The sequence below is a fragment of the Miniopterus natalensis genome, chromosome 1 (genome assembly GCF_054644295.1).
Source record: "Miniopterus natalensis isolate mMinNat1 chromosome 1, mMinNat1.hap1, whole genome shotgun sequence".
Lineage (NCBI taxonomy): Eukaryota > Metazoa > Chordata > Mammalia > Chiroptera > Miniopteridae > Miniopterus > Miniopterus natalensis.
In genome coordinates this window covers 18,057,847-18,085,499 of record NC_142081.1, presented here as the reverse complement: position 1 = coordinate 18,085,499, position 27,653 = coordinate 18,057,847, and the positions used below count along the sequence as shown (strand labels likewise).

Genomic DNA, 27,653 nt, shown 5'->3' with positions numbered 1-27,653 from the left:
GTTCCTCAAATTGGACATAATGCTCAGAACTGCCCCTAAGTTGGTGCCACAGCCAGGGGCTGGGTTTGGACCCTGCTAACAGGGGTGTTTCTTGGTGGCCTCGTTGGCTCTCTTCTGCAAGAAGAGATGCTGGATTCTTTATGCACAGGACTAGAACTGAACCAAATTAAGGTCTGAGGAAGGAAGACACAGGAAATAAGATTGGAATTTGTTTTGTCTCCTGCTTCTGCTCACCCAGAATCCATTAACCCCTGCTTGCCCCCTTCCCCCTGAGAAAAGGGGTGGAGGAGACCACCGAGGGGAGGGCAGGGCTGGAGCAGAAGGTTTCACTCCTAAGTAGAAGAGTTGAACCCAAATCTTGGGTTCACCAAAAGAACTACAACTTAATTTCTATTGTCTCTTGGCATTTCCAGGGAGCCATCTGGTCAACATTTTTTGGTAATTCTGTCTGTGGTAATTCAAAATGAAAATAATCAGAGCAACTAATGTTTATGCAGTGTTTGCCTTGTACTGAGTTAAGTGCTTTACATGTATTTAATCTCATTTAATTTTCATAACACTGCCATGAGGGAGGCTGTGTTATCTTCCCATTTTATAGCTGAGGAAAAGACTCAGAGAGAGTTTACTGATTGACCCAAGGCCGTCGAGCAGACTGGAATTTGAACCCAGACCTGTCTGTCTCCAGAATTTAAGATTGTAACCACAATGCCCAATTGGGCAATTTAGTATTGAAAGAACTTTGGGATTCTAAGGAATCCTGTCTCCCTTGGGTCTTGGTACCTCCAAAGAGCATGTTTCTGTGAACAATGGTATTGACATTCCCACCACTGAACTCGACTACATGGAAATGGCTTGATACCCTGCTTAATGAAGGGGTAGTTTAACGACTGCTATTCTAGGCAATCCATCAGGCATAGTTAATGGCCCTGCTTAGTTATTTACAGAGAATGTTTTCTTTTCCCACCTCTTCTATTTTGCCCCTCTTCTTTCTCCCTGCTGCCACTCCACCCCTAAATCTAACAACTCACCAGAAATCCTGAAAGGGGGTGTGGCTGAAGAATGATTCAGAGCTCTTTAGAAGTCTCTTTGGGCAGGTCTGGCTTCTAGGGAATACAGGGTGTGGGCTGGAGAAATGCTCAGCTGTTGGTGTGGGCCTGCCCCTCCCAGATGCTGAGGCATAGCTCTGTCAGGTCAGCGCCTGGATTTTTCTGGGGCAAGAGCCCTAAAGAACTTGCTGGAACTTCACAAATTCGATGGCAGCAAATTAGAGGCACAGAGGATAACCCATGACCCACTCATGGGGTAGCTGGGAGGCATTTACCCAGCTCTCTTATGGCTTCAGTGTGCTCACTGAGCCTGCAAACTGAACTTGGGTTCCATATGCCCTTGAGGGACTTGAGTTTCTGTTGAAAGAATGTTGAACTGGGTGGGATTCAAGAGATGTAGGGTCTTTTCTAGGCTCTGACCCTGAACTAGTTGGGTAACTTTGGGCAAGCCTATTGACTTCATTATCTTCATCTTAACAAAAATGAATTAAAGTAGATAATGTATATGGATATCCCCGACCCACCATTCAGTGACCCTAAGTGAGTCACCCAGGATTGCCTGGAGGGCCAGTGTTTCCTGAAGCAGCCCCCAGTTCCTTCTCCTCGCTGTAGTGTGTCCTCAAGGTTGGATCCAGGGGGTTTAATTATGCTTTTGGGCTGCTCTTAGTTTGGCTTCTCTAGCATGATTCTGTTTTACATTTGAGGGTAGAAGGAGGAGATTGTGTTCATGGAGATGATGGGGAGTGAACTGTTTTTTGTTTTTGAAAGTTCATTGGCTTAATTCAAATATCAACCTTCCCAGGGCTGGATGTTTATTTGCAGATATCAAAAGTGATTTCAAATGGCAATTCCTATAATTACTGATGGGGTGAAAGCAAGGAAAAAATTGGAGGGGGAGACAGAATTTCAATTTGTCTGGCAAATGACCCACTCAGCACACAATCTCAGGCACACACACAACTGTCTGTGATGAAGAATGGTCGCTGGGAATACTGGGGAAGGCGGGAATTATGAACGCTTTGTGATCCTGTGTCCTTCAGTCCTATGTGATGAACAGTGCTGCAGCCCACTCTTAATTCTTCTGCCTCTTTTTCCTTGCTCCTCAAGGGAGTGGTTTATTACTATGTTTTTCTCTCTCCTGGGAAACCTCGCTTGACTTCATGTCCAGTGTTCTGTAACTGGAGGGACGGAGGACTGGCTTGGGCATTGGTATGCAGAAATCAACCAGAATATTTTAACTGATATTCTTGCAGGATTCCAGTCTGCTTGGCTCTTTGGAGCCCTATCTGATTCCAGGATGTTGTCTTTCCGGACAGATGTGAAGCTCACCTCTCTTGCTACATGCACAGTGAAAAGGGAGCTCGGCCCCTCGGCTTGCATGGGTGGTTTTTGGGTGAAGGTGGAATTAGGTGCTCAGAAGCTGAGCACCTCTGGGGTCTTGCATGAACTTGACAGTCATGCAAGGGCACATTGCATTGTGTGTGTGTGTGCTGCTAACGCTCTTCTTCCTTTTTCTCTCCCTTTCTCTCCTCTCCCTTTCCCTCTTTTTGAAAATGCTGCCACAGATGTCAGCCAAGGTCCAGGTGAGTCTTTGTGTCTGCACAGCTGCCGTGCAAATTGCCCTCTGCCAGATTGTGCATGTTTGACTCTGAGTGAGACCTTTGCCTGGGGATGCTAAACGGAACACAAACCTACACACATTGCATTTTTCGAAAATTGATTTAGGGTTTAGAAGAGATGCCTTGAATTGATGGATTTGTATTGATTTTTGAAATCAAAGGAGTGTGGTTCCAAACCATGCCTATACTATCACTGACTTCTGATTAATATTTCTGGATGAATCAAAGAAGCAGAAAGTGAGCACTTATTGAAAATATTTTTAAAAGATGTTCTTAAGATATATATTCTCCAACTGAATGAGCATTTCACTTTGTCTTCCATAAATTTTTTTATCTTCTATGGGTTCATGTGGCTGAAAGCTGAAGATATGACACACTCAGCATGGAAAATACGATGTGGGTGAAAGAGGTTTCTTTCTTTTTATCCTAAGAAATGGCTTTTCCACAATGAAATTGGAAATATTCTTTTCTTGGTTATGGAACTAATACATGCTCACTGTAAAAAACAACAACTATTTTTTTGGTCAATGAACAAATGGTAGAACCATCCTTATGATAATGGTGCATTTCTCTTTTTTAAATGTAGACTCAGTCAGAGTCCTAATTTTAAGCATTGTGTGTGTGTGTAGACACATATATGTCTGCACACACAGACTCCCATGAGAGTACTCAACTACTTATAGATAAGAAGTGTTCGATGATTTAGAATGGTTTAGAGGTCATTCTAAACTGGCTAGAACTTTGAGTTAAGAAGAATAATTCTACTAAATGAGAAGGGAGTATCATTGTTTCAAAAGATATCTCCATAGATATTTTCTTGTTTAGTCCTTTCAACATTTAATTCTTATATTATCAGTACAAGAGAGGTATTATTATATCCATTTTAATGTGAGGGAAATTTAGGGCCCAGAAGGGTAAGCAGGCTACCCAAGGTCACAGTGCTGGACAGTAGTAGCCGTGGGATTTGAACTTAGGACTTTGGGACTCCAAAGTCCATGCACCCTCCATTGGAACACAGTGGGCCCCATCACTGAAAATTCTCAGCGATTGAAGATCTGGTAAGTATTTTCTAATGGGACTATTGTTTATTTTGGCTTAGAGGTAGTGTGGCATTTTTATTATTAGCAGAGCTCTTTCCAAATGAATTTGTCCTTAATTATTTTTGAATATCTAAAGTAATCAACCAAACTTAAGACTTTCTGATCATTAACCTATATGAGATATCATACAACACAGGAGAATAGTACAGTTACCTCTAGCTAATACACAGGGTTTCCCCATCTCTTATCTTCTGTCGACTCCCCATCCCTTTAAAAATAATTGTTTGAACCAAAGCAAGTATTATCTATTTGATAATATTTTAGTTAATCTCTTACTCAGCAAGTATTTATTGAGAACCTGCTATGTGCCAGGCACTCTTCCAGGCACTGGGGTTAAAAGAGTGAACAGAGGCTCTCTGTCCTCATGGATCTTTTATTCCAGATGGGGGCAGACAATGAACTAAGAAACTATATATAGAGAGAGAGTTGTGTATGTGAGGAACACAGAGTTTATTCTTGTATTATTATTTATTAGTTATTATATTATTTTCCATATCAACAACTGTGAACCTACGTTTGCCCCCCACACACATACATGATATGTATAATATATGTCTATGTCAGGTACATATTGTCCCACGTGATGTGAAAAAACAAAGCAGGTGGGTGTGAAGCTGTAATTTATGGAGGGCGGTCAGAGGCCTCTCTGCTGAGATGACATTTTCCCGGATACCTCAAGGAGATGGTGAAATAAGGCCAACACTTCAAGTTTTATTTGTAAAAGTGCCACTTGCCTGCACCCCTTCTCTTCCTGGTTCCCCGCAGAGTTGTGGCCCAGGGTCCCCACGGAGACTTGTGCGTGTCATGCCCTGTGCAGCCGCTCCCGGGGCTGCCGTCCAGGTGCAGTCCCCTTGCCAAGCCCATGCCATGGGGCTGCTTCTACCCACGGGGCGCCTTTTTCCAGTTCTCACAAAGATGCCGTATTGGTGCTGGGTGGACCAGCTGGTGGGTGAAGGGCTGTGGACCCATAGGCTCCCCTCCGTCTCTTCGAAGGGGTGGAGGTCAGTGCGAGCCTGCCTTAGATAACAGCATCTATAACTAGCACCATTCCAATTTCACGGCCATTACCTCATTTTATTCTCTTAATGACCCTCTGAGGTATGTCACCTGCGCTCTATTTTCCTGCCAAGGAAGTTGAGGCCAGGAGGTTAAGTGATGTGCTGATGTCACCGAGCTACTGAGTAGCAGGGCCAAGAGGGGATTCCAGTCTAATTCTAAGTGTCACACTCTTCTTTCTGCCCTTGAGGTGTCAGGAGCTGACTGCCAATCCTGTCACCCCACTGACCGCTTGCTTTTTTGTGGTTTCTGAGCCTGAAGCAAATCATGAATTCAGAGTCTTCCCTTGTGACTCTGGATACAGCAGGAGACGGCCTGAACTGTGGGCCCTGGTTGAGGTTAGGGGACCGCCTCCCCACTCCCTGAGGCCCTGGCCAGGCAACCTGGAGCCAGCAGGGCCACAGCTCTGAAACAAGTGGCCCTCAGTGGCTCTCTGCTGTATTGTTCCTCCCGCTTAGAGAGACAAATTGGGGATTTTATGAGCTAATGTAACTATTTACCCAGGGGCTGCGGGAAGACTATGGGCATGATTGATTCATCTATTAATTTTACATGTAGAGGAGATTGCTTAGAAGTAGTACCACATAAAACACAATCAGAGATGGGGCCTGGCAGGCAGTGCCTTTCCCAAGGTCTAGGAGATGGGCAGGGGACTCGGAGAGTATCCTGGACACCCAGGAGAAAAGGGGCAGGCAATATGTCACTGGGCTACCATGTGGGAAAAATCCACAGCCCCTCCTTCCGGCCTTTGGGAAGGAGGTTCAGGATCATGAAGAAGCCATGGGCATTTGTGGCGCGCTGACCTGCAGGCGAGGGCCACCCAGCTTTGCCACCTCCCATGCCCCCTCGGATCTGACGTTTCCTATGAACCCCTCCAGGCAGGTGCTGCCATCCTCCCCACAGGTGAGGAAGGGGAGCCTCACAGAGGTTCAGCCACTGCCCACTGTCATCAGCTGCTGGTGCGAGACCAGGATCTCAGACCTGCCTGCCTCCAGAGCCTGCGCTCCTTTTCTTTGAAAGCCTGGCATTTCCAGGGCAGAGCTGTGGGTGCCTCTTACCCGCATTTGCATTCCTAGCTCCTCGCGTGGTGCACGGCACATGGTGGGACCTCACAAGTATTGGTCGAGCAGAAAGTGTGGCCACAGCACCAGGAGCATTGTGAGTCTTCGGGTCCCAGGACATGTTGGGACTCAGAGGGTATCTTGTTCAAGGAGTGCAGCTCTCTGACTTTTCAGAGGAGGAAACTGAGGCCCAGGGAGGGGAAGACACATCTCCAAGGCCATGGAACCCGTTTGTGGCCTGGAAGGGACTACAGGCCCTTATCCCAGGAACTACTGCTGGCAATTTGGGATTTGCCATTGGTCTCCCTGTAGGGCAGGAGGGGACAGACCCAGCCCCGCTGTACCCTCTCCCCTCTTCCCCTGTGTTCCAGAACTCTCAGCCAAGGGGAGAGGAAGCCCTTTGGAGGTGGAGGCGGGAGAGGTGATTAGAGGAGGTATTTGGAGGCAGGGAACAGTCTGGGGCCTGGGGCTATGAGACCCCTCCTTCCCCTCCCCCAGCTTCTCTCTCCAGCCAGGAGGGGCTGTTTATGATGCTCCAATGACAGCCTCTCTTCAGAAAGGATAATTTCTCAGGCTCTGCCTGCTGATTAGAGCTGGAATTTAAATGAGTAACTGTGACCTTGTGGAAGTGCCCTAGTTATTCAGAGGCCCGATGAGGAAATAGGCCTCTTGCCTCGGTCTGTCAGAGCCCCGGCAAGAGTGGGAGGGGGGCTCCTGTCTGCCAGGGCCCAGAGGAAGTCTGCAGAGCTGAAAGCCACTGGCTGCCTTTGCTCCAGCCTCCCTCTGCCCGCTCTTCATCTCTGCCCCCTTCAGTTTAAGTCATCTCAGGCCGTCCTTGGAGAGGGGACCTAATTATTTGTCCTCGCCCCCGCTCTGTCTCCCTGGGGTCACTCAGTCCAGCCTGAGGGCCACTTCTAAACCCGAAGTCAGGAGGCAGCGTCTGACTTGCCTGACTTGTGTTTATGGACACAGAGGGTTTGCCCTAGAAGATTGCTGCTCAGAGGTGATCCACCTACCCAGCAGCATCAGCTCACCCAGGAACTTGTTACAAAGGCAGAATCTCAGGCCTCACCCCAGACAGACCCCAGCTGTATGCACATTAAAGCATAAGACACACTGACCTGAAATTCCCGGCCTCTCCTCTGCTCTGGAGCCAACAGGGCTGTGTGTGGACTGAGGGAGGTGCTGCCCACCTTGCCAAAGCCCAATTCTTGGTTCTGGGCACAGCATGGAATGTCCACCTTCTGGGTCCATGGGAGTTAGGAGGGAGAAAGAGCTTAGGGAAGGGAAAGGGAATGAACATTTACTGACCACTGAGTCTGGGCCAGTCACTGTTCAGGCGCTTTCCATACATAAGAAAGCTTAGGATGGATGGGCAGGGTCTGCAAACTGAGGCTCCCAGGCCAAATCCAGCCTGCTAACTCGTTTCACATGGCCTTTCAGCTAAGGATGGTTTCTCACTTTTCAAATAGTTGAAAACAACCAAAAAAAGAGAATAATTTGTGATGCAGAAATTTTATAAGATTTGGATTACAGTGTTTTTATTTTATTAATCCTCACCTGAGGATATGTTTATTGATTTTAGAGTGGGGGGGGAGAGAGAGAGAGAGAAACAGAGAAACATCTATCGGTTGTCTCTGGTACGAGCCCACAGCCTAGGTGTGTGCCCTGACCGGGAACTGAACCCGCAACTTTTCAGTGTACAGGGTGATGCTCCAAGCAGTTGAGCCACCCGGCTAGGGTGGATATCAGTGTTTTGAAAGAAAGCTTTGTTGGAACAAAGGCACACTTGTTTGCTTCAGCATCATCTGTGGCTGCTTCCCAGAGGCAGAGTGGAGTAGCTGCAGCAGAGACCCTGCTCCTGTAAAGCCTGAAGGATTTAGCATCCAGCCTTTTCAGAAACAGTTCACACCTGGGGAGGGGCAGACTCTGAGCCGGGTGCCTGGGTTGACATCCTGGCTCTATCCCAGCAGAACAGTATGACCTGTTCAGGTTACTTTTCCTTTGTGCCCCTACTTTCTTCACCATAAAACGAGACAGTAGGTACCTACCTCAGGGGGGCTGTGGTGCAGATTGAGTGAGTGCATGCGTGTCAAGTCTTAGAACAGTGCCTGGCACGTAGTACACAATGTATAGGCCATGTGTTTCCATTTTACAGATGAAGGCACTTAGGCTCAGAGAGGTTTAAACACAAACAAAAGCATGCTTTGTCTGTCAGAGTCATCGCCCACTGCTGGGCACCCAGCCCCTCTGGACATACCTGCTGGCCTCGCCTTAGACACGTTCTCTCCCACCCATCCTGATCTTCATGCTGTCACTGAAGAGGTCCCTCAGACAGATCCTGGCCACCATTGCTCTCAAGCAAGGCCCAGGAACCCCAGTAACACTTATAGAGTACCTCTTAAGCCAGGCACCTGCCACTTCACGGATGAAGAACCTTGGGCTCCAAGTCATTATAGCCTTTGTCCAAGACACAGGCAGGCATGGTAGGGATCGGGATTCAAATGCAGATCTGAGACCTCGGCTCTGTGGTTCTGCCTCCTTCTGGCTCTGCCACTTTCCCCAGGAGCTGTGTGGCTTTGGGTAAGTCACATAACCTCTCTGGGTATCAGGCTGCTTTTCTTTAATGGGATGAGCTTGAATTATATGGCCTCTCAGATTTCTTTGTCCTGAGGTCTATGCTTAGGCCACCTGACTAAGATACCCCAGGAATGGCAATCAGGAAAATGCCCTCTTCTTCATTACCGGAAACTTATAGCTCCCAACTCCAGTAGCACCTGAAATAAATTCTGTCTGTTCTTTCCTATTCTTTTGGGCAATAGTCCCACTTCCTTTTCCCCCTTATTTATTAGGAAAAACGCCTGACATTCATTCAGCTTGTATTTTGACCCTGGCATGCATCATTTATTTCTCCTGACATCCCCAGGGGGCAGGTTCTGTGATTAGACCCATTTCACCCAGGAGCAAAGTGAGGCTCAGAGACAATAACTCACCAACCCAGTAGAAACAAGTGGTGGAGCAGGATGCAAACTCTGGTATCTCTGGTCCTGGAGACATCTTCTAGGGAGCTCCCCCAGAATGTACACTTATGAAGGTGCACCCCTGTTCATTACTGTATGCTCTCAGCCTAGAAAAGAACCAGTATGTCATGGGCACAGAATAAATACTTGCTCAATGAATAAATAGTGCTCAGCACTCAGCTCTTAGTTTTACCCCAAACCTCTCTGAAAGAAAGCCTGCTTTTTATTGGGGTTTGCCTGGAGATAGAAGGTAATTAAACCAATCTTTATTCAGTGCCCGTCTTGGGCTTGGCTCAGTGGGGGTGCAGACTGGAGGGAAATCCACCAATGCGTCATTGGATTGGAAAGGGCCCCGGGCTGGGCTTGCAGTGCTCAGCTTTCAGCCAATTTCCCGGCTGGGGCCTGGGAGGGCCCCCTTGGCTCCCATAGCTGTTCTTGATGAGTAAGTGCGAGTAAGGAGCTGCTCCCCAGCCTGCCTCCAGCTTTGGCTAACTCAAGGAAGCAGAGAGCTGGGCCTTGGTGCCTTTTTCTAAGGTCTTTTGTCTTCTTCTTTAAATTTCAGAGAGAGGAAGGGAGAGGGAGAGAGAGAAACATCGATTGGCTGCTTCCTGCAGGCCCCCTATGGGTATTGAGCATGTGCCCTGACAGGGAATCGAACCAGCGACCTCCTGGTGCATAGGACGATTGCTCAACCAACTGAGCCATGCAGGCTGGGCTCTAGGGTCTTTTAAAATCTCCTCCTTTACTCTCTTGGCAAGGCAGATTCACTGGGGTGCTGGTTATGGTCCCATTCTGTTTCTCAGTTCCAAAGGGCAGGGTCAGAGTTGGAGCTAGAAAATATCATTGGAGTTATCCTGCAGCCTCAGTGGGATGGTACTGCCCGACCCCGTGAAATGTGTGGGAGCTATATTTGTTGCTCCGATGATGAGAGGGCATTAGTGGCATTGAGTAGAAAGGGGCAACGAATGCCAAATGTGCTGTAATGTGGGGGAGGGTCTCATTCAAAGATCTGTGTTGCTCAAAATGCCCTTGGTGAGACCAAAGAGAAACTGTTCTAGACCAATTTCTTCCTCGTACAGGAGGGGAAACTGAGGCCATAGAACTTCCATATAACTCAGCTAAGTCACACACCTTTTCATGGCAGCCATGGAGCCCTTCTAGTCTGTAGTCCTGCAAGGTCTAAGCTAGTCAGCCTGTGGAGCTGGGCCTCTGGAGGAGTGAGGGGATGGGACGCAGCTGAGGGCTGAGGACAGCGGGTCCCTTCGTGGGAGGCATCTGAGGTTGTCTGGCAGGCAGACTGCCAGTGCTGGTGTTGGCATGAGATGAGGGTGGGGCAGAGAGAGGGCCTAGATATGCCAGTCTCCTAAACAGTGACAGCAAGGACTGCAAGCTCGAAAAGCCCTTCCCTCATGCCGTGAACTGTGCTAAGTGCTTTTTATTTGTGATTGTGCGTGGTTATCACGGTGGTTCTGAGAAGATATTTTACAAGTGGGAAGCAGATATTTTACAGGAAAGTTAACTTGCTCAGATTCTCACAGTTAATAAGAGAAAGAGATGGGATTTGAATCCAGGACTTAGATTATTGAGAGCATTGTTTTTGCAAACTCTGGTGAGCAGCCAGATCAACTGGAGGGCAAATGAATGAGATCCCGGGGATTCTGATGTGACCAAAGTTTGAGAGCCACTGTTTTAAAGGAAAGCGAACCGAAAGGTGAAAGGACTGCAGAGTTTTAGCCTTGACCGCTATTTGATTCCCTACATACTTTAAGGGAGGTTGTGATGAATGGTCTCCCCTTTGAGCTCCCATGGCACCTGAGGGATGAGGCTAGCAGAGCCATCATCATAATACACTGTATGTGTGTATTGTCCCCCCATGCCCCTCATTGGCCACTGTGGGCTGTTTAAGGACAGGGAGTGTCTTACTCTTTGAGAACTCATCCATGCCTATATCCCCACTACCTGCCATAGTATATGTGCTCATAAAACTTTGTTGTTAGAATCAGCATTTCAGGAATGGAAAGGACCCAAGAGGTTGTCAAGGCTCTCTGTGCACCTAATTTCTGAGCCTTTCCTGTAAGAGTTTATTTAGACTGGGCTTGAACCCCTGCAGTAATGAGCAACACATTGCTCCTTTAGCCATTCCGTTCCATTCTAACAGCACCGAATGTTCGCGAGCTCTTTGTTATTTGTCACCAGCTTTCACCACCTGTATTGCTTCCAGCCCTTGGAGACACATAGAATAGATCTAATTACACTCCCAGTGTTTGAAGACAGGGCTTTTGTCTTTAAGGATTTTCTTTTCTAAAGCTGAAAACATCTCCAGTTTCTTTGGGCATTCTATACAAGGGTTTTAGGTTTTTTATTTTATTTTATCCAGGTCATTGTTTTTCAAAAAATACCTTTTCCCCTATCCTTTCCAAAGAAGGATGCCCACATCACAAACGGTATTGTGGATGTGTCCCAACCAGATCATTACAGGGTGGTTTCATTACTCCCTTTTTCTAGACTCCCTACATCTATTAATGATGACATCAAGCACCTTAGCTTTTTAAAAAATGACTGTAGAATTAAGTTAAACTTAAAGGCACTGAAAGTCTTTGCTATTTTGTGTGTGCTGCTGCTAAGCCATTCCCTCCCCTTCCTACACTGTGCAATGGTTCGTTTGCCTTAGACTTGGGATCATTTTTTGATTTTGTTCAGTTCAGCCCTGGGTTTTTAAAATCCAGCACGCCATGATCTGTGAGGGTATAGTTCTTTCGTGTGGCACATCAGCCATCCCTTCCTGCTTCATCTCACTTGCGAATGAAGAGCTATTTTAGAGAAGTTCATGACAAATTGGAGGGCAAAGGCTTCTTCTTCTTTGGGGAAATTTTTCTAAAGGTCATAATTGCTGATTTTTTAACCCTTGAGTGACAAGCATGCCTGCCTTCATCTCTCTTCCCTTCATCCTACACCTGTGACTGCATATCTCTGTCTGTCCTTTACTCACATGACCCTGTGCCACCCCTGTCATTGAAGACATCTCTGGCTTGGCTTCCTAATGGTCCCACCCACAGGAGAGTATCAATGACTGAGGAGCCTGAGGGTGTCTTATGTTCAGATTTCCATTTCATGAGGAAAGTGGCTTAATAACCTCAAGAAATGACCTAGGAAAGGCAAAGCTTCATGCTTTAGTAGAATCTGTAGGTGGAAATTGAGGAGGGGGAGATGGTGGCCATTTAAAAGGAACATTCCCCCAGTGCTCCTCATATCATGCTTGACCAGGGTCAGGGATGAAGTCGAATTGATGTCCAGGCCCTATTTTCTGCTCCTGAATTCTCTAAGACATGCGTCTTTCCTTTTCTACCAGCACTGAATTAGACAGAACAGCTAGTGTCATGGTTACCATCACAGCCTGCAGAGCCCATCTGTTGGCTGGGAATCCTCACTTCACCCCTTACTAAGTGTTGTGACTTTGGCTCTAGGCCTTGCTTTCCTTATCTGCAGAATCGGAATTATAGCGATTCCTGTCCCGTCGAGGGGTACTTAATGAGATGACACATAGCCATGTCTGTCGTACACAGTCAACAGATATTAGCTACTGTTATCATTCTGTCTCTTCGCCAAGTTCACTGAACTTCCTCTCTTTTAAGTGCTAAGATGTGCATTTCCTCTCCCCCTTCTTTCTTTGCCAAATCCCTGGTCACCCTACAGAAGTGGTCACTTGTGACTTCTCCCTTCCTCAGGCCCCACCCTCTACCTGCTTCACTCGCTCCTTAGTTCCTCCGGAGTGAATGTTTTCATTACCTTCTGATTTTACATAATTACTCTTTTCAAAAGTCCTTGTGGCTTCATAAGAATTCAACGTTGGCACTTGGCACTTGCTGTAATTAGTGACATTTAATTTTTCTACTTCAGTATGGAGAAAGAGATGATATATGTAGATTTTATACTGGGATAAAAGTTACCGAGAGTGAATGAAAGAAAAGCCTTGGCAGAGATAACTTGCTTTTTTCTTTTTTTTTTTTTTTAACCCCTGAATCTTTTTTTCCCCCATGAGTGACTTCTTTCCTCCCTGAAATACTTCCCCAGTTACCCATCTAGACCTAAGGAAGGAAGGATGGACTGAAAGCCATCTGAGGTGGGTGGGATAGGACAGGATTGAGGGAGGCAGGGTTAGTTTGCGTGATGGAGGCTTCAACTTCTGGCCTGGCCGCTGAACGTCGCATCTTCCTCTTGCCTGTTTCAGGAAACGGTTTCTGTTCTCCGTTAGTCATTCCCACGGCAGGTTCGTGGTGGCCACAGCCGCTTACAAATGACTTCGTTTTCATGGCCATTTCCATTCTCGCAAGCTGCAAAGGCAACTATCTCCATGGGGATGTTCCTGGGGGATGTCGTGCAGTTTATAGGGCCATACGTATATTTTGCATGTAATTTACATATGATTTGCAGTCTGTTCTAAGGCAGTTTCAACTTTGTATGTCTTACAGTCTTACAGTCTTACCTACCGGCAATCTTTTTCTCTCTCTTTTTTTAAATTCTCACCCTCAGGTATTTTTTCCTTTCCTTTTCAGAGAGAGTGGAAGGGAAAGAGAGAGAGAGAAACATCAATGTGAGAGAGACACATGGATTGGTTGCCTCACGCATGCACCCCAACTGGGGCCGGGTATCGAGCCTGCAACTGGGGCATCAAACCTGAAACCCTTCAGTCTGGGGCCGACGCTCTAACCACTGAGCAACACTGGCCAGGGCTCTCCTCTTGTCCTTAAATGTACCCTGAGAACCTGCACACCACACATACAGACAGGCGCAGAAGGCTGAATACAGCTCTGGGAAGAGTGAGGGGAAGGGTAAAAAATAGCAGACACCTTGAGATCCAGCATGGTTCCTGGCTCCAGCTAGGGTAGCACTTTGTCAGAGTGACATCTAGATAGGAGACACTTCGGTTGCTTTCTAATTTTTTTGTAATTATTTTTAAAAAGGCATTGTACTTCCATAAGCATTCTGTTGGCAGTTCTTAATATCCTGCCTGTCAAAGCGTCATCCAAGCCCACCTCCTGTTTCCTACCCACCGTTAGGTAAACTTGTATGGAGCGGGCTTCTGAGTGTTAGCTGAGGATCTATGCAAATCCAGAGCCCACAGTGAGGCTGTTTTGGAAAGAGGTGGTCTCCTTTGCTTCCCCGAGCCCCTGTTTCAGTCCATGTCTTGTCTTCCAGCAGCCCTTGAAAATCAGGCCCAGAATAAATGCCAAACTTCAAACCCAGCCAGGGTGCTGGTTCCAGGGCTGGCTGTGTGGCCTGGGGGCCACTGGCGATGCACAGTTTGACCCTCTGTCTGAGGCTGGTGACGATGCCTATCTTCCTTTCCCTTCCGCATCAACCACACACATAACACACACCCAGCCGGATTCCTTGCTCTTTCTTACTAGTTATATTCTCCGTCAAGATTTTTTGAGCATTATTTTCTTATCTGTGTTGGAAAGCCATATTGTTCCTTTTTTAATCTAAGATTTTATGCTTTTAAAAAAAAGAACTTCCAGGATATCTTAGTATTTCTGTCCCGCCAGACTAAGACCAGTGCTCCAGCCCCCTTTTCTTTGAGGATCCCTTTACTTACACGGGCACAGATGTCTCTCTCACGAAGGGGAGGTGATACACCCTTGTGTTGTCCTGACTTTCTCACAAACCTCAGTCCTGCACCCTAGGCATTTTCCTCGAGTGATTCCTGTTCCTTCAGCTCCTCATGCCTGAAACAGGACTCATTACTCCCTCACTGCGGCTCCACCTCCCAACTCCACCCCCCTTTCCCACGGTGCTTCACTCAGTCTCCCATTGCTGCTCCCTGCAGCATCTCCTTGGACCCAAAGCCTGTTGAATCGTCTTTTCCCTTTTCTGCCTGCTGCCCTGATAGTAATTTAGGCCCTTGTCTACCACTGATCTTTCTAGCTCCACCTTCCCTCTCGCTCTTCCTGTCCACACCATCGCTGAAACAGTCTTCCCCAGCATCATTTCCCTGGGTCATTCTCCTGCTCGGGAGCCCTCGGTGTCCCCCATCAGCTGCAAGATCAAGTCCATCGTCCTTAGCCTTAAAACTCAAGGTGTCCATCCAATGGCTCCATCCATCCCCTGACCCTTAAGATCACCTTTTACTTCTTTCTTACGTGAACTGTTTATATGTGTTCATACCTCCCATGTGCCTGGCAGGGTCCTAGGTGCTTCTGGGAAGTTGAACAGGAAAGTCCTTACAAAAGCATTTTGCGGCCTTGGGAACTAATGGTGCTACCTGGAATGCATTCCATCTGAGTTCTAAACCATCGTTCAAAGGCTGTTACACACTTCCCTTTCCTCCAGAGGCCTTTTCTGTGCCTTCAGGGCCCTCCTCACAGTCCTACTGTCCTTATTGTCTGAATTCATCATTTGACACTGAGCACTTAACCATTCGTCCCCTCCTCACTCAATCACCAAGTACATCCTGAGCACCTACTGTTGTGTCAGGCACTATGCTAGGTGTGGCCTCACACATCAGTATGTTTTTATAGCACAATAAGAATAAACAATAGCATTTATATAGCCCTTAGCAGGTGCAGGTACAGCTTTATTTGTTTACTTAATCCTCAAAACAACCTATGAATTTGGCATTATTATTATCCAAATTTTACAGATAGGGACATCAAGGCACAGAGATGTTTAACAACTTTCCTAGGGTCAAAAGATAGACAGTAACAAAGGTGGGATTCAAATCTGCCTCTGAAGTCCTTGATCTTAACCCTTACACTTCACTGTCAGGTACATATGTCTTATGTGTGTTTGTAGAGAATAAATGCATACATACACCTTTCCAGCTAGACTCTGGAGTCCTGGAGGCTAGTGACCATGCACCCTACTGCCGTATATCCCCACTACCTTAGCCAGTCTTTGCGCATGGTAGCTACTTGAATCTTTTGGCTGATTGATTGTTGGCTTTTGCATTCACTTTTTGAGAGGGGGCTATGATTTTTAGCAGCAAATAGGAGTGTTTCAGGGTGGAAGGGGGCTAGCAACAGAATTTCAGAAAAGACCTGGAGTTCCTAGAATTCTTGGTTTCCAGTTCTCAACCCTGCAGCTATGAGAATAGTTTTTACAAGAGAAGATACTGATGTAAAAGCTCTTGAAAGTGGAATAAAATTCCCTTCTCAAAAAGCAAAATAAACCTCAAGCCATATTATGGATGCTCGGTTTCTCGCTCCCTCACGCTGTTTCCCACTGTACATTCCTGTTCACGTCCATTTTTCCTTTATTGCCTGCAACAGGATCCCAGATCTGTATTCTTGGCCTAATATTTCTACTTAAGATTTTTATAAGTTGAAAAATAGGAACATTTTATTCGAGTTGCAATGCTGCCACTACATATGTAGCTTAATAAAACCTGCTAAGTACATATTTGAATTTTAAAGACACAGGTGGTGGGTTATTTGCATTTTAAAAGGATTCTTCCTTTTGCAGAAAGATCCACTGCATGGTTCCATTAAATATCCAATACCTCTTACTGCATTTGTCATACAATTTTACTTGAACAAAATTTGATTTATATGCCACCCTAAAGGGGTAGCTCTCAAGTTCTAGTAAGCATAGGAATCACTTGAGCACTTGTTTCAAATTCAGATCTTTCTCCCAACTCCTCTCCAAGATTCTGATTCATTAGATTAGGGTGAGGCTCAGGATCCTCAGAGTTAATAAGCATCCCCTTGTGATTGATGAAAGTGGTCAGTAAAATACACTTTGACAAATACTGCTCTAAAGAAACATATTTGTAGCCCATAAATGGGGCCCAACTATAGGGGCTTCTCCAGAGCTCTGAATACCCTCTGACTACCAAGTGTCCTGCTTACACTTCATTTAATGAAGTTTTAAAATACCTATTTGGGTCAAATAAAGACTAATCCACCACCTGTCTTCCACTCCTTCTTCTAGCTGCCAAACGTATTTAATCACAGGTATAAGATGCTTGTACTTACATTTTTAAATTAAAAAATTTTTATGTCCCCCTGGCTTTATTGAGATACAAGTGACACATAACACTGTAAGTTTAAGGTGTACAATGTATTGATTTCATACATTTATATATTGCAAAATGATTACCACCATAGCATGAGCTAACACTTCCATCCTATCCCATAACTATGATTTCTTCTTGTGGTGAGAACATTTAAGATCTACTCCTTAGCAAGTTTCAAGTATATAATACAGTGTTACTCTCCTTACATTTTAGCTCTCTGCTTTACTCTCAGGTGTCTCCTTGGATCTTCCTTGTTCCCATTTCTCAACATTTCCAGCCCTCCTGTTTATAGTCACCTGCTGAATTCATACACCTGTTCCCTTTACCTTTTCACACACCCCACCTGCCTGTCGCAGGTCCTCCCCCTTAGTGCTCTTGATCTGGGCACTGAAGGCTATGACTTGGTCCAGAAAGAGCAGGCATTTTTAAAATGGTGACTTCTGCTGAAGTTTCCCTCAGCCAAATCCAGGCCCCGTTGTTTTCTCTCTCTCTACTATCCCCTCCGAAAAGAGACCAAAATTAATTTTTTTAACGAAACCAATCAGGGGAATGACTTGCTTTGGCATGATTCCATTCCTCCATGAGTATTAATCCTAGGCCTTGAGAAATGAATGCCAGAGATATGCATTTAAAGTATGATTATAGTTTAATAAAATTTGTTTAAAAAAATAGACTCCATGACATTTATGGCACATGTATCTATGTACTTAATATACTATTGATCTTTTAAAAGTCAGTTGCTTGACCCATATTTTGCCTCTGATTACTTTTCTAAATCACTAGTAATCTCCAAAAACATTTAGCGATTTCCATACTTGGGAGATTTTTCTCCTTTATTGACCCCTTATATCCCTAAATTTCACTCTGGGTAGAGGTTCTCTGGGGTGATCTGGATTTTTTAAAATAGCTCCTGTATTAATAAAAGCAACGGAAGAGCAGATAACTCCTGCAATGGGTTACTGGTTGGAAATCTTTTCTTTTAATAGGTTTATCAGGGCTTATACTTCCCTTGAAGTAATGAGCTCTTAATAACCCTGTTTGATTTCCTTAAGAACATGGCCAGAGGTTGTGCTCTTTGTTTATTGGGATTGTGGTTCCCTCTTTAACCCGTTAGGTGCTGGACTGGGCCTCCCTGATCAGGGGTGAGGCACTTTCTAGGGAAAGATGGTGGAGAAGCAGGGGAGGGGTGTGGTTGTCGCTAAACTAAGAGGGTGACGGGGGAAATCAATTCCCGTCGTCTCTGCAACTCTTACCAGCAGGAGCTCGCTTGGTGTGTCCAGTATCATCCAGTTTTTGTAGAAAAGTACACTGCATCTCGAAGGAAAAAAGTTGGATGGTTATCTCTGGATGGTGACATTACAACAATTTTTTTTTTCTGAATTTTTCAAAGTTTCTACAGTGACCATGTATGAGTATTAAAAACAATTTAAAAGAAAGAAACAAAGAAAGAAACCTACTTCGCCTGGCATCTTGAGTCTCTTTCCCAAGGGACCCCAGCGGTAGTAGACTATCTCAGGTCCTGCCTGTGGCAGGGAGCAGGCTGGGAGCTGTCTTGAGGGGCCCGGGGCAGCTGAGCGAGCAGAAGCCGCGCTGGCCCGCAGAGCCGCCGCCCTGCCCGCAGCGGGAGAGCGGGCCTCAGCCCTCCTGCCTGCTCCCCAGCGTGTGCTCCGCCGCCCCCCCCCCCCCCAGTGAAGGGAAGGGTGCATTGCATTTGGAATCTAACTTTGTCTTCTCTCTCCTTCCTTCTCCTTCCCCTCTCCGACCCCCCCTTTCCCCTCTTTTCCTGCCTCAAGGCCTCTCCCACCTCATGATGACTGAACAAGGTAGGTGCGTTTTGCTTGTGGTGCTACAGCTGCCCGGTTCGCTTGCCTTGGCGCCTCTGGCTGGTGGCTCGGCCCCCCTCATGGCCGGCAGGCCCTTTGCTGCCTGCTCCTCCTGTCCTGGGCCAGGCCGCTGCAGAGCCCCTGGGGGGGGCCCTTCCCCATGCATCGTGGTTCCCCACCCCATCAGCTCCTTGGCTTTGCCATTCCGCACATTTGTCATCGGGGCGCTGGCCCTGCAGGGCTGCCTCCGAGAGGGAAGCATGAAACAAGGCATGACGGTGTCCTTAATGGGGTGAATGGAGCTAATTTCAGAGCAGCAGAGCGGTTAACTTCCTCCTGCTCCTCGCCACGCCCCATGCTGGGGTTGGGGGGAGGGGCTGGGCTTCGCCCTGAGTTCCCCTCTGAGTGAGGTTTGCTTTCTGCCTTCCCCTCCATCCCCACTGCCCTTTGTAATGACTTTTGGCCCCTCCTGGTGAAAGGCAGCCCTGGGGGGTTGACTGTTTTCAGTTTGGTATAAAAGCAAAAACCACGGAGAGAACATGCTAATGTCCTCGTGGCAGGATTCTAACTCATTATACACCCTAAAGAAAACTGCATATAAAGATCTGTAAATTCAGCATCTGCAACCTAAAATATTCAAATATGCAGGGAATGAACTGTGCAGGAAATTCAGCTCAGCTAAGCACAGGGTGGGCTGCGAATGAAGCCTTTTTCTCCTAAATAAAAATTTTCCACATTATCAGCCTAAATCAGGATTTGAGAACTAAGCCTGCTTAAAATTGTCTTTTCCTTCACTGTTCAATTGCTACTATTGTGTTCCTCCTCAGCCTTGGGATGATTGCAGGATTGGGCTACCTGCCTTGCCCCGACATGAAAAGACAGTACTTTAATTTCTATTGTCTGCTGTTTTTTTTTAATACACACAAGACTCAGTGCCCCCTTTTGGGGGATCAAAGAAAATGGAAAGGAAGGTGCTCCCTTGTTCTGTTTTTCTTGATCTTTGAGGGGGTTGGGCAGCATTATCCCTTACTTTGGACCCACCAGGCAGTGTTACCACAAAGGGGAATCTGACCAGATGAAGGAAGCACCCATGGCGGAAAGAAATTTGTTTGTGGTGGCCAGGTAGCTGCGGAGGTGGGCAGTTGAGGGCATCCTAACTGGATAAGGCAGGAAGAAGTAAGCTCACCTTTCCAGCAGAAGTCTATCCTCTAGACCTGAGCCAAGATCCATGATGTGGGCTCTGGACATTTCAGTGAAGACACTGTCTGGTATAGAGCCGATGTCAAAGAGCAGAGCTGGAGGGAGGAGATCAGGTGAATTTCCCAGTGTTAGGAAGCTCTGGAAGAGGCTGGCATGAAGCCTTTCTATTCTTCGTGTAGGTGAAGTTATCTGCCTATAGCAGGTAACTACGGAGTGGACATGAGTAGGGGATGCACTGATGTCCACCTAGTGGCCAGGTAGTTTGAGGAAGTTAAGCACAACTCTACAAAGTGGGTGGACCCAAGCTCCATGAATTGCTAGAATTTGCTGGCCCATCTTTGATAACAAGTTATCCTAGAAAAAACAGGTCCTCAGAGTCCTGATGAGGAGACCCCTTCTATGTTCTCTCACCTGTGATCCCAGCTGCCCTTTAGGAGTCCTCCTAGCTTTTATGGTGGCTTGGAGGTCTGGGTGCATCATTTGGCCAATGTCATAGGATGGAATCCAGGCAGATGGGACAGGCTGGTGGGATCTTCTTTAATCTTAATTAGCCTTGTTCCAGACCCGCTGATACAGCACAGGCATTTTTGAGGGCTAAACCCCAATGGTGGTATGAAAAGGGTGTGGAGACCCTCTACTGCATACCTTGCCCAATTTCCATTCACTACTGAGCTTCTCTGGGGCACCCAGATTGATGTGCACACGAGTAGAGAACTCAGACACACCTGTGTGCACATACTCTGGGGGTTAAGTCAGGCATCTTCTAGAAAAAGAGTGTTTAGGCAATAAAATAGTGACTGACGCAAACATCATGAATTCCTCTTTAGAGAGGTTTTCACGGAAGGATGCAGAATTCTTCTAGGTGGTCAGTGCCTCTCAGATTTTAAGTTGCAGCTTGGCAGTTTAATCTGCTTTTAAGAAGGTCTATTAGCTACTTTCCTCTTCCTCTCCCCCCCCCCCCCCCATTTCCCAGCCCCTTGCCTGTTCTCGTCCTTGTGAAATCTAGGAAACCAACCCTACTTCCCACCAATACTCCTTTCCTTCTCCTATCCCTTCAACATGAAAGAAAGAGATTTCTGTCCGGTGCCCATGGAATCTCCAGAATTTGTTTCTGATGTCCATAAATACATGTGGAAATACTGACATATGTTGTGTGTTTACCCCCTGTACATGTATGTTACACTCTTGGTCCTCACGACTCATGTTAATGTTGGGAAAATGCAGAACTCAGCTTCTCTGAGACTTTCCCTAACCAATTTCAGATTGGCTCAGTGCTTGCGATTTCACATCCATGCGGCTGTGCGGTGCTTGTGCATGCAGACTCGGTCCTGTTTCCAAGGATGGGACAGGGACCCCGGCGGGAGAAGCTTAAACCCGCCGCGGATGGAAGCAGATCCCACTGCTGTGGCTTGTTTAAGCTTCACGTTGTGGATCTGTTGTGCTGCCTTCTCAAGATGTTGCAGTGCTGTTGCCGTTACTGTGTGGGGTTTTGTTGGGTGTGTTACGTTTCTTTGTGTGTCTGCAGTGTCCTGATGCTTTACTCTCCCTGCTCTCTCTCTCCCTCGCCGCCTCCGTGGTGGACACCCTGCTTCCTCTTCTTAATTGGACCTCCCACTTCATTTCTGTAGGTAGAAGTAAAGGTAGTGATCTTTTTCTTTTTATTATTATAACAACCAATCTGCCTTCTGAAATATTCATGCATCCGAGGGGAATTGTTGATTCTGATTAATACAGTCCAGATTACAACTTAGTGCTTTTAACAACAACTAAAGAACAAAATATAAAGCCAACGGCATCATTTCCCTTCAGTGCATTTCGTGTTCGATGGCTGGGGATGGTTCCGAGCTGGCCCACCTCCCGCTAAATCCGGGAGGAGCGGTGTTGATTATGGCTGTTTCTGGAAGGAATGGGGGACTCTGACAGTGGTTATGCGGTGTGGGGAAGGTACACTTTACTTAACGCAGGATATTCTACGTATCCCTCCCAATGAACAGGGAGATGTGAAATGACGTACCATCGTTTCCATTACTACTGAATTTGGGGATAACATCAGTGAGGGAAGGATGATACATAAGAAGGGGGAGAGGATTGGTGGGTTGCTTGAAATATTATCTAATGTGAAATTTGGGGGATATTTATTTTTTGCCTGTATTTTGGGGAGTGGAAATTTTCTGATGGAAGTGATGGGCTAAGAATGGAGGGACTGGGGGTGTGGGAGAGCACACGGATGGCAACGCTTTCCATCGTAAGGAGGAAGTGAAGAGAGATGATAATGGATTTGAACTCACGAAGCCCACCTATTGCCAGGTAGGTGGGGGGGGAGCGGCCCTGAGCCGGGGGCGCCCCAACGCTCTGCCGCGCCTTCCAGCCCCGAGCCTCCGGCAGTGCAGCTCACCCATCCATTCCTAATCGAAGCTGTCAGGGACCTGGGCCCGAGCACCTGGCTCGCTCGCTCAAATTGGATTAGCTGTTCAGGAGTGAAGGGGAAGTTAATTGATAAATTATAAATATGTATCTGCCTCGCTTCTCCCCTTCCTCCCCGCTGTCCGGCCCCCGCATCCCTGAAGCTGTGCGCTTCTGCTTCCTGCCGAGATCGGCTAATAGGAGTAGAAAATGGGAACCTGGAATGAGGGTGTTGAAGCAGGAGGGGCTGACAGGTTGTTGAAAATGCCGGTTTGATGACTAGTCTGTGGACTGGCCATCTCTCGTTTCATGCTTTTGTGGATTTAAGAAATGTTACGTGTGGTTACCTGGGAAGCCCCATCCACTTTGGGGCCGGTTGATTGCCTGTGCCTTTTATGCTAATGACGGGGGGATCACCCGCAGAAACCTGTCCTGGGACCCTTGCCCCGTCAGGAGCTTGGTGCCTTCTGAAAGGAGGTGGGCAAGAATGACTGAAAGGGCGCATCTGGCTGTAACCTCCCCTTCTCTGCTCTGCTCACCCAGAGGCTGCCAGGGATCCCCTCATAGGCAAAGCCACCAATATTTGCCCAGGACTCACCTTCCTGAAGCACGTGGCACTGTGTCACCTGCCCCTCCTCCCACGGCTGCTGAGACAACATTAGAGTCAGCCTCCCTTCCCTGTCCCCCCACTCCCCCATCTCTCTCCATTTATGCCTCTAATCACCTAAAACATATGATAGATGTGCTTCCTGGGTTTAGGTTTTGTGCATGGGTATCTTCTTTTCTTTCGCCCACCGCCGCTAACGCTCAGTTTCCCTGCACCGTTCACTGTGCCGTGTGCGTTGGGTGCCTTGTCACACTGGATCCTCACAGCTGTTCTCTGCGGTAGGCGATGGCGTTAGCCTTGCCCCATGAGTAAGTGGAACAAGGCTGAGAGAGGTGAATAACTGAAGGCAGGGGGCTGCTACGTGGAAACGAAGCCCAGGATCTGAGCCCCTAACAGCGACACTGTACAGTCTCTCGGACCCAAGGATGACCTCTCTACATGCAGCCACCTCCCTGGCACTGACCCGTCTCAAGTTCCAGCCTGCCACTTTGCATTCGCAGTAACATACGTCCCTATATAGGCCCCATCAGTGCTGTCACCTCAGTATGTCTCAAGTCAACCTTCTCACCACCTGGCCACAAACTAGCTTCCCTGCTTTTGTTAACGGGGCCGCCATCCTCATGAGCTGAGCATCCCCAGGAGCTGCTTTCTGTTCTTCACCTTCCTGAACTGCCCTGTTCCCTGCCCAGCTGAGAGCTGCTGAGATTCTCGCATGGGCGTCCCTTGTGTCTCTCCTAGAGTGCTGAGTCTAGTTAGGGTTCCAGTTAGCCCTTAGTAGATGTTGCACCACCCGAGTTAGTTTCCTGCGTCTGTCCTTCCAGTCTGCCCAGGAACCGAGAACCGCTTAGGCTCTGCCACCCACCAAATGGAGAGCGGGACTAGTGATCTCGCTTTCAAAGCCGCCCTGGCACGGCCTTGTTTGCCCTTCATCTTCTCTCCAGTTAATCCTAGATGCAAAATCCCTGCCAAATAGGATGCCAGATAACCTTGCTGGACCTTTCCTTGTCTCCCAGCTTAATTATTCTACCCCTCTCTTACATCAGACCCTGTTTCCCCTTTTTTCCGCCCAGTGAAATCAGGCGTCGATTTCATTTCCTGGCTGATGCTCTCCTTGAATGCCCCATTCAGAGATGAGCTCTCCCTCCTTGTATCTTCTATTGAAGTTACTTGGGAACTGGGCCACCCCCTCTTCTAGATTGCAAGAAGGAAACATCTTTATTTGTTAATGGCCAGATGTAGCCAGCATAGTGTGTTGCGTGTGGAAGGGACTAAAAATCTCTAATCCTTCTTATCCTGCTGTCAGTCATCTTTTCCTAAAAGTGAAAATAAAGCAAAATTAAAATTGAATCGGATTGTGTAGCTTATCTGTTCAAAAGCATTTGATGGCGTCTCATTGTGTCATTGTCAACGTGCCTTCTCAGCTTTATTTTCTACAATGTCACAGCCTACTCAGCACTGTCACCACCTCTGCCTGCACCCGTCTCCTAAAGTCAACAGCTCTCTGCCTGAGTCCCCATAATGGTTTCCTGCTTTCTGTCTTTTGTTCATGCTCTACTCTCTTTTCTTAAAAAATATGTTTTCATTGATTTCAGAGAGAGGAAGGGAGAGGGAGAGAGAGAGAAACATCAATGATGAGAGAGAATCATTGATCAGCTGCCTCCTGCATGCCCCCTGCTGGGGATTGAGCCCAAAACCTGGGCATATGCCCTGACCGGGAATCGAACCATGACCTCCAGGTTCATGGGTTGATGCTCAACCACTGAGCCATGCCAGGTGGGTGTCTATCCTCTCTCTTGAATATCATTGGAACACCCTTCTTTCCCTTACCAACCTTTAAGACCCAAGCCCCCTAGGTCCACCAGACTTTGTGCTTCTGTTATAAGTACCTGTGCCAAGCTGTCTTGAAACAGATTTACTCATGTGTTTCAGTCATCCCCACCTTCCTAGAGGACAGAGGCCATGTCTGTGCCATCTCTGTCACCCACACTGCACTTAGCTCAGTACTTTGTCCAGAGCTGTACACCAATCTTTGCCTCTTCCTGTTACCCTCATCACCCCAACCAACTGAGCAAAGGAGCCCCCAGAAGTCATGGAATGAGGCCAGATGTTCTGGCTTCGGTCCCCTTCCCACCCAGGCCTCTCTGGGCTTGTGTGTACAAGTGACATAGAGAAATGGTCATGGGTTACACCAGAATAAAAGTGGGAAATGCCTTTGGATTTTTTCTTAGGAGCTTGTCACAGAAAAGAGTGTGTCAGATTCTGTCATTCTGTAGGGCTGAGTGATGAAGCAGTAAAGTTGCACTGGGAACTGTGAAGTTAGCAGGATGTTTAGTCTATAATGATCACCGCATTGAGGAGACTGTTGGGTTGCATTGAGCCAAAAGCAAATGTGGCTTTACCCAAAAGTGGCTGACCAAAGGAGTTATTCAGCAACCAGCCATGGTCAGCTTTTTTGACCTGATTTTGACAGCCTATGTTTAAGTATTTAGAGTGTGCTTTGGCCTCCATCCCCCTTTTCTTGTTAATCTGGGGATTGCCCATTCTGGATTAGGTTACCAAATACTTTCCCTTGAAACGGAACTTGGAGTAGGTGTTGCAGACAAATGCCTACAGGGCCCTGAGAGGTATCAACAAGGAGCAGATCCCAGCTTAAGAAAAATCCTTGTGTAAGACAAACAACAGGGAGTGGTGGGAACCGTGGCGAAGTGAAGAGCAGAAACACTGTCAAGGGCAGCAGCCTCTACTCCGCTCCACCTGGCTGCTGCCAAGCGAGAATGCATGCCCAAGGTCACCAGGTCCACAAGAGAGGCCAGAAATGGATTTGATAAAAACATCAGCTCATGGCATCGTTCTGTCTCTGTATGTGTGTATAAACACACACGCGTGCACAAGCGTGCGCGCGCACACACACACATACACACACTGATTTGGCCCATGTACCACAAGTTTTTGACCTTCGGCTTGAGGAGAGAGGAGACGTGAAATATTGGACAGCCAATATTAAAATATTCCTCCAGGATTTCTTGCTGAATGTCAATAGCACAAGGTAGTCACTGGCAGCATGCTTGATTAATTTTCTCTTTGCGCATAGCAGTGGTCAGGGCACCAGGAATCTGTCCTGGTATTAATGCGAGGGAGCCTGATACATGTGTTGGGTGAAGTTAGTTTTGTAAAGCAGGGGAGGGTGTGAGAATGTTGAGAGTGACCAGCAAGAGAAGTAACTGCCCCTTCCAACAATTGCCAAGAACTGGCATGATTTTTAAATAGTAAGGGTGGCTGGGGCATTTCATTCCTTTTTTTTTCTTTTGCTCTGCAGGGCTCTTTATTTACTGGACTAGTTAGTATTGAACTTGAGATCTACTTTAATCCTTTAGAATTTAGAAACCCCTTCCGATTTATTTATATGTAATTTTCCCCATGTAGATTTGACCACTGGCTATCTAATACTGAAGTCGTCAACACTGGCCATACGGGAAAGAGATAATCAAGCTACATGGACTTGAACATGATTTCATGTAGACTGTATCTTGCTGGTAATAACATTTAAAAAGCTGATTTGAGGAGTCGAGCCCCCTCTTGTCCCTGTTAGGACTTGAGAGCCCTGCGATAAGTTACTGCTTCGATAGCCAACTGTTTATGCAAATCAGCAAATGCAATGCCAGCTACTAATTATGAAAATAAACTCATCTGTGCTCTATAAATACCTAATTATAAGAAAATAGGGGCAATATTACATTTCCATCTCTTGCCTCATCTGTTTCTCATCCACCACTGATTTGTCCTCTTGACAATGAATAAAATAACTTTGTTCCTTAAAGAAGCCTATTTCTCATGTCCCCCTCCCCCCCAATGTTTTGAATGCCTGTAGGGGGAAAATAGATTTATTTTAAACATAAGTATAATTGCCTGGTTTTAGCAACTCTGTGTTTCTGACAGTGATTTCTCTAAATGGCGCCTTAAAAATACGAAGTGTTCTTTCTCTTTTTTTCTTTAGAAATTTTTATTGGACACCGAAGACATTTTTTTCAGTGGTTTCTTGGAACAGTTTAAAAAATGTGTGACTGTGAACAGTAGATTTATTAGTAAAATGTACTATGGATCAATGGGATGTTTCAATTAAATTCTATTTGACAGTACATAAAGGAAAATATTTCTCAGATTTCTAAGAAACAAATTTATTTCTAACTCAATTATCATTTGGATTTATTGACTGTGCACAGATTTAATGTTTATATATATCAATATCATAAAACACTTTCTTCTTGAAGGTGGATAGTGATCTACTTGCACAGACTCTTAGAGGGTATATAATTTTCAACTGTAGATTTGCATGTACACATATAAACTTTGATAGCACCTACAGGTAAAGGATGTTTTGAATTAAATTGTATTATCTTTATGACACATCTCATTTATAAAGACTTGAAAACATTAGCATGATGGGAAAGTGTTTAATAAGAGAACAAGGCAAATGCATTTCCTTGTGTACTTAGGCTTGTGTACACCGTGGTCTGTTTCTCTGGCATGCAGGGTGGTGTGTGCGTATCTGGGTATAGGTGCAGTTTGTCCAAGTACATATTAATCGGTTTATACTGGTTGAATATGTTTTCACATGTGGCTTCCATCGGTAGTGTACTGGAAAGAATACATTCTGGGGTGATCTGTATCTGAATTTAGCAGATTGTCGAAAGCAATGTTTTTTCA

At 46.5% G+C, this 27,653-nt stretch overlaps 1 protein-coding gene across 5 annotated transcripts in view; it reads left to right on the top strand.

The window, feature by feature from the left end:
• The window catches only part of NRXN3 (neurexin 3), a 1,308,313-nt gene that overhangs the window by 24,812 nt on the left and 1,255,848 nt on the right, over positions 1-27,653 (top strand). For 4 of the 5 annotated variants that reach the window (XM_087818808.1, XM_087818802.1, XM_087818795.1 and 1 more), the window contains exons 2-3: positions 2,612-2,629; positions 18,710-18,739. In XM_087818808.1, coding sequence (XP_087674934.1) covers positions 2,612-2,629; positions 18,710-18,739 — 48 coding nt within the window. Of the gene's footprint in view, positions 1-2,611; positions 2,630-18,709; positions 18,740-21,567; positions 21,580-27,653 lie in introns of all 5 variants that reach the window. The other variant, XM_087818811.1, reaches the window with a different exon arrangement.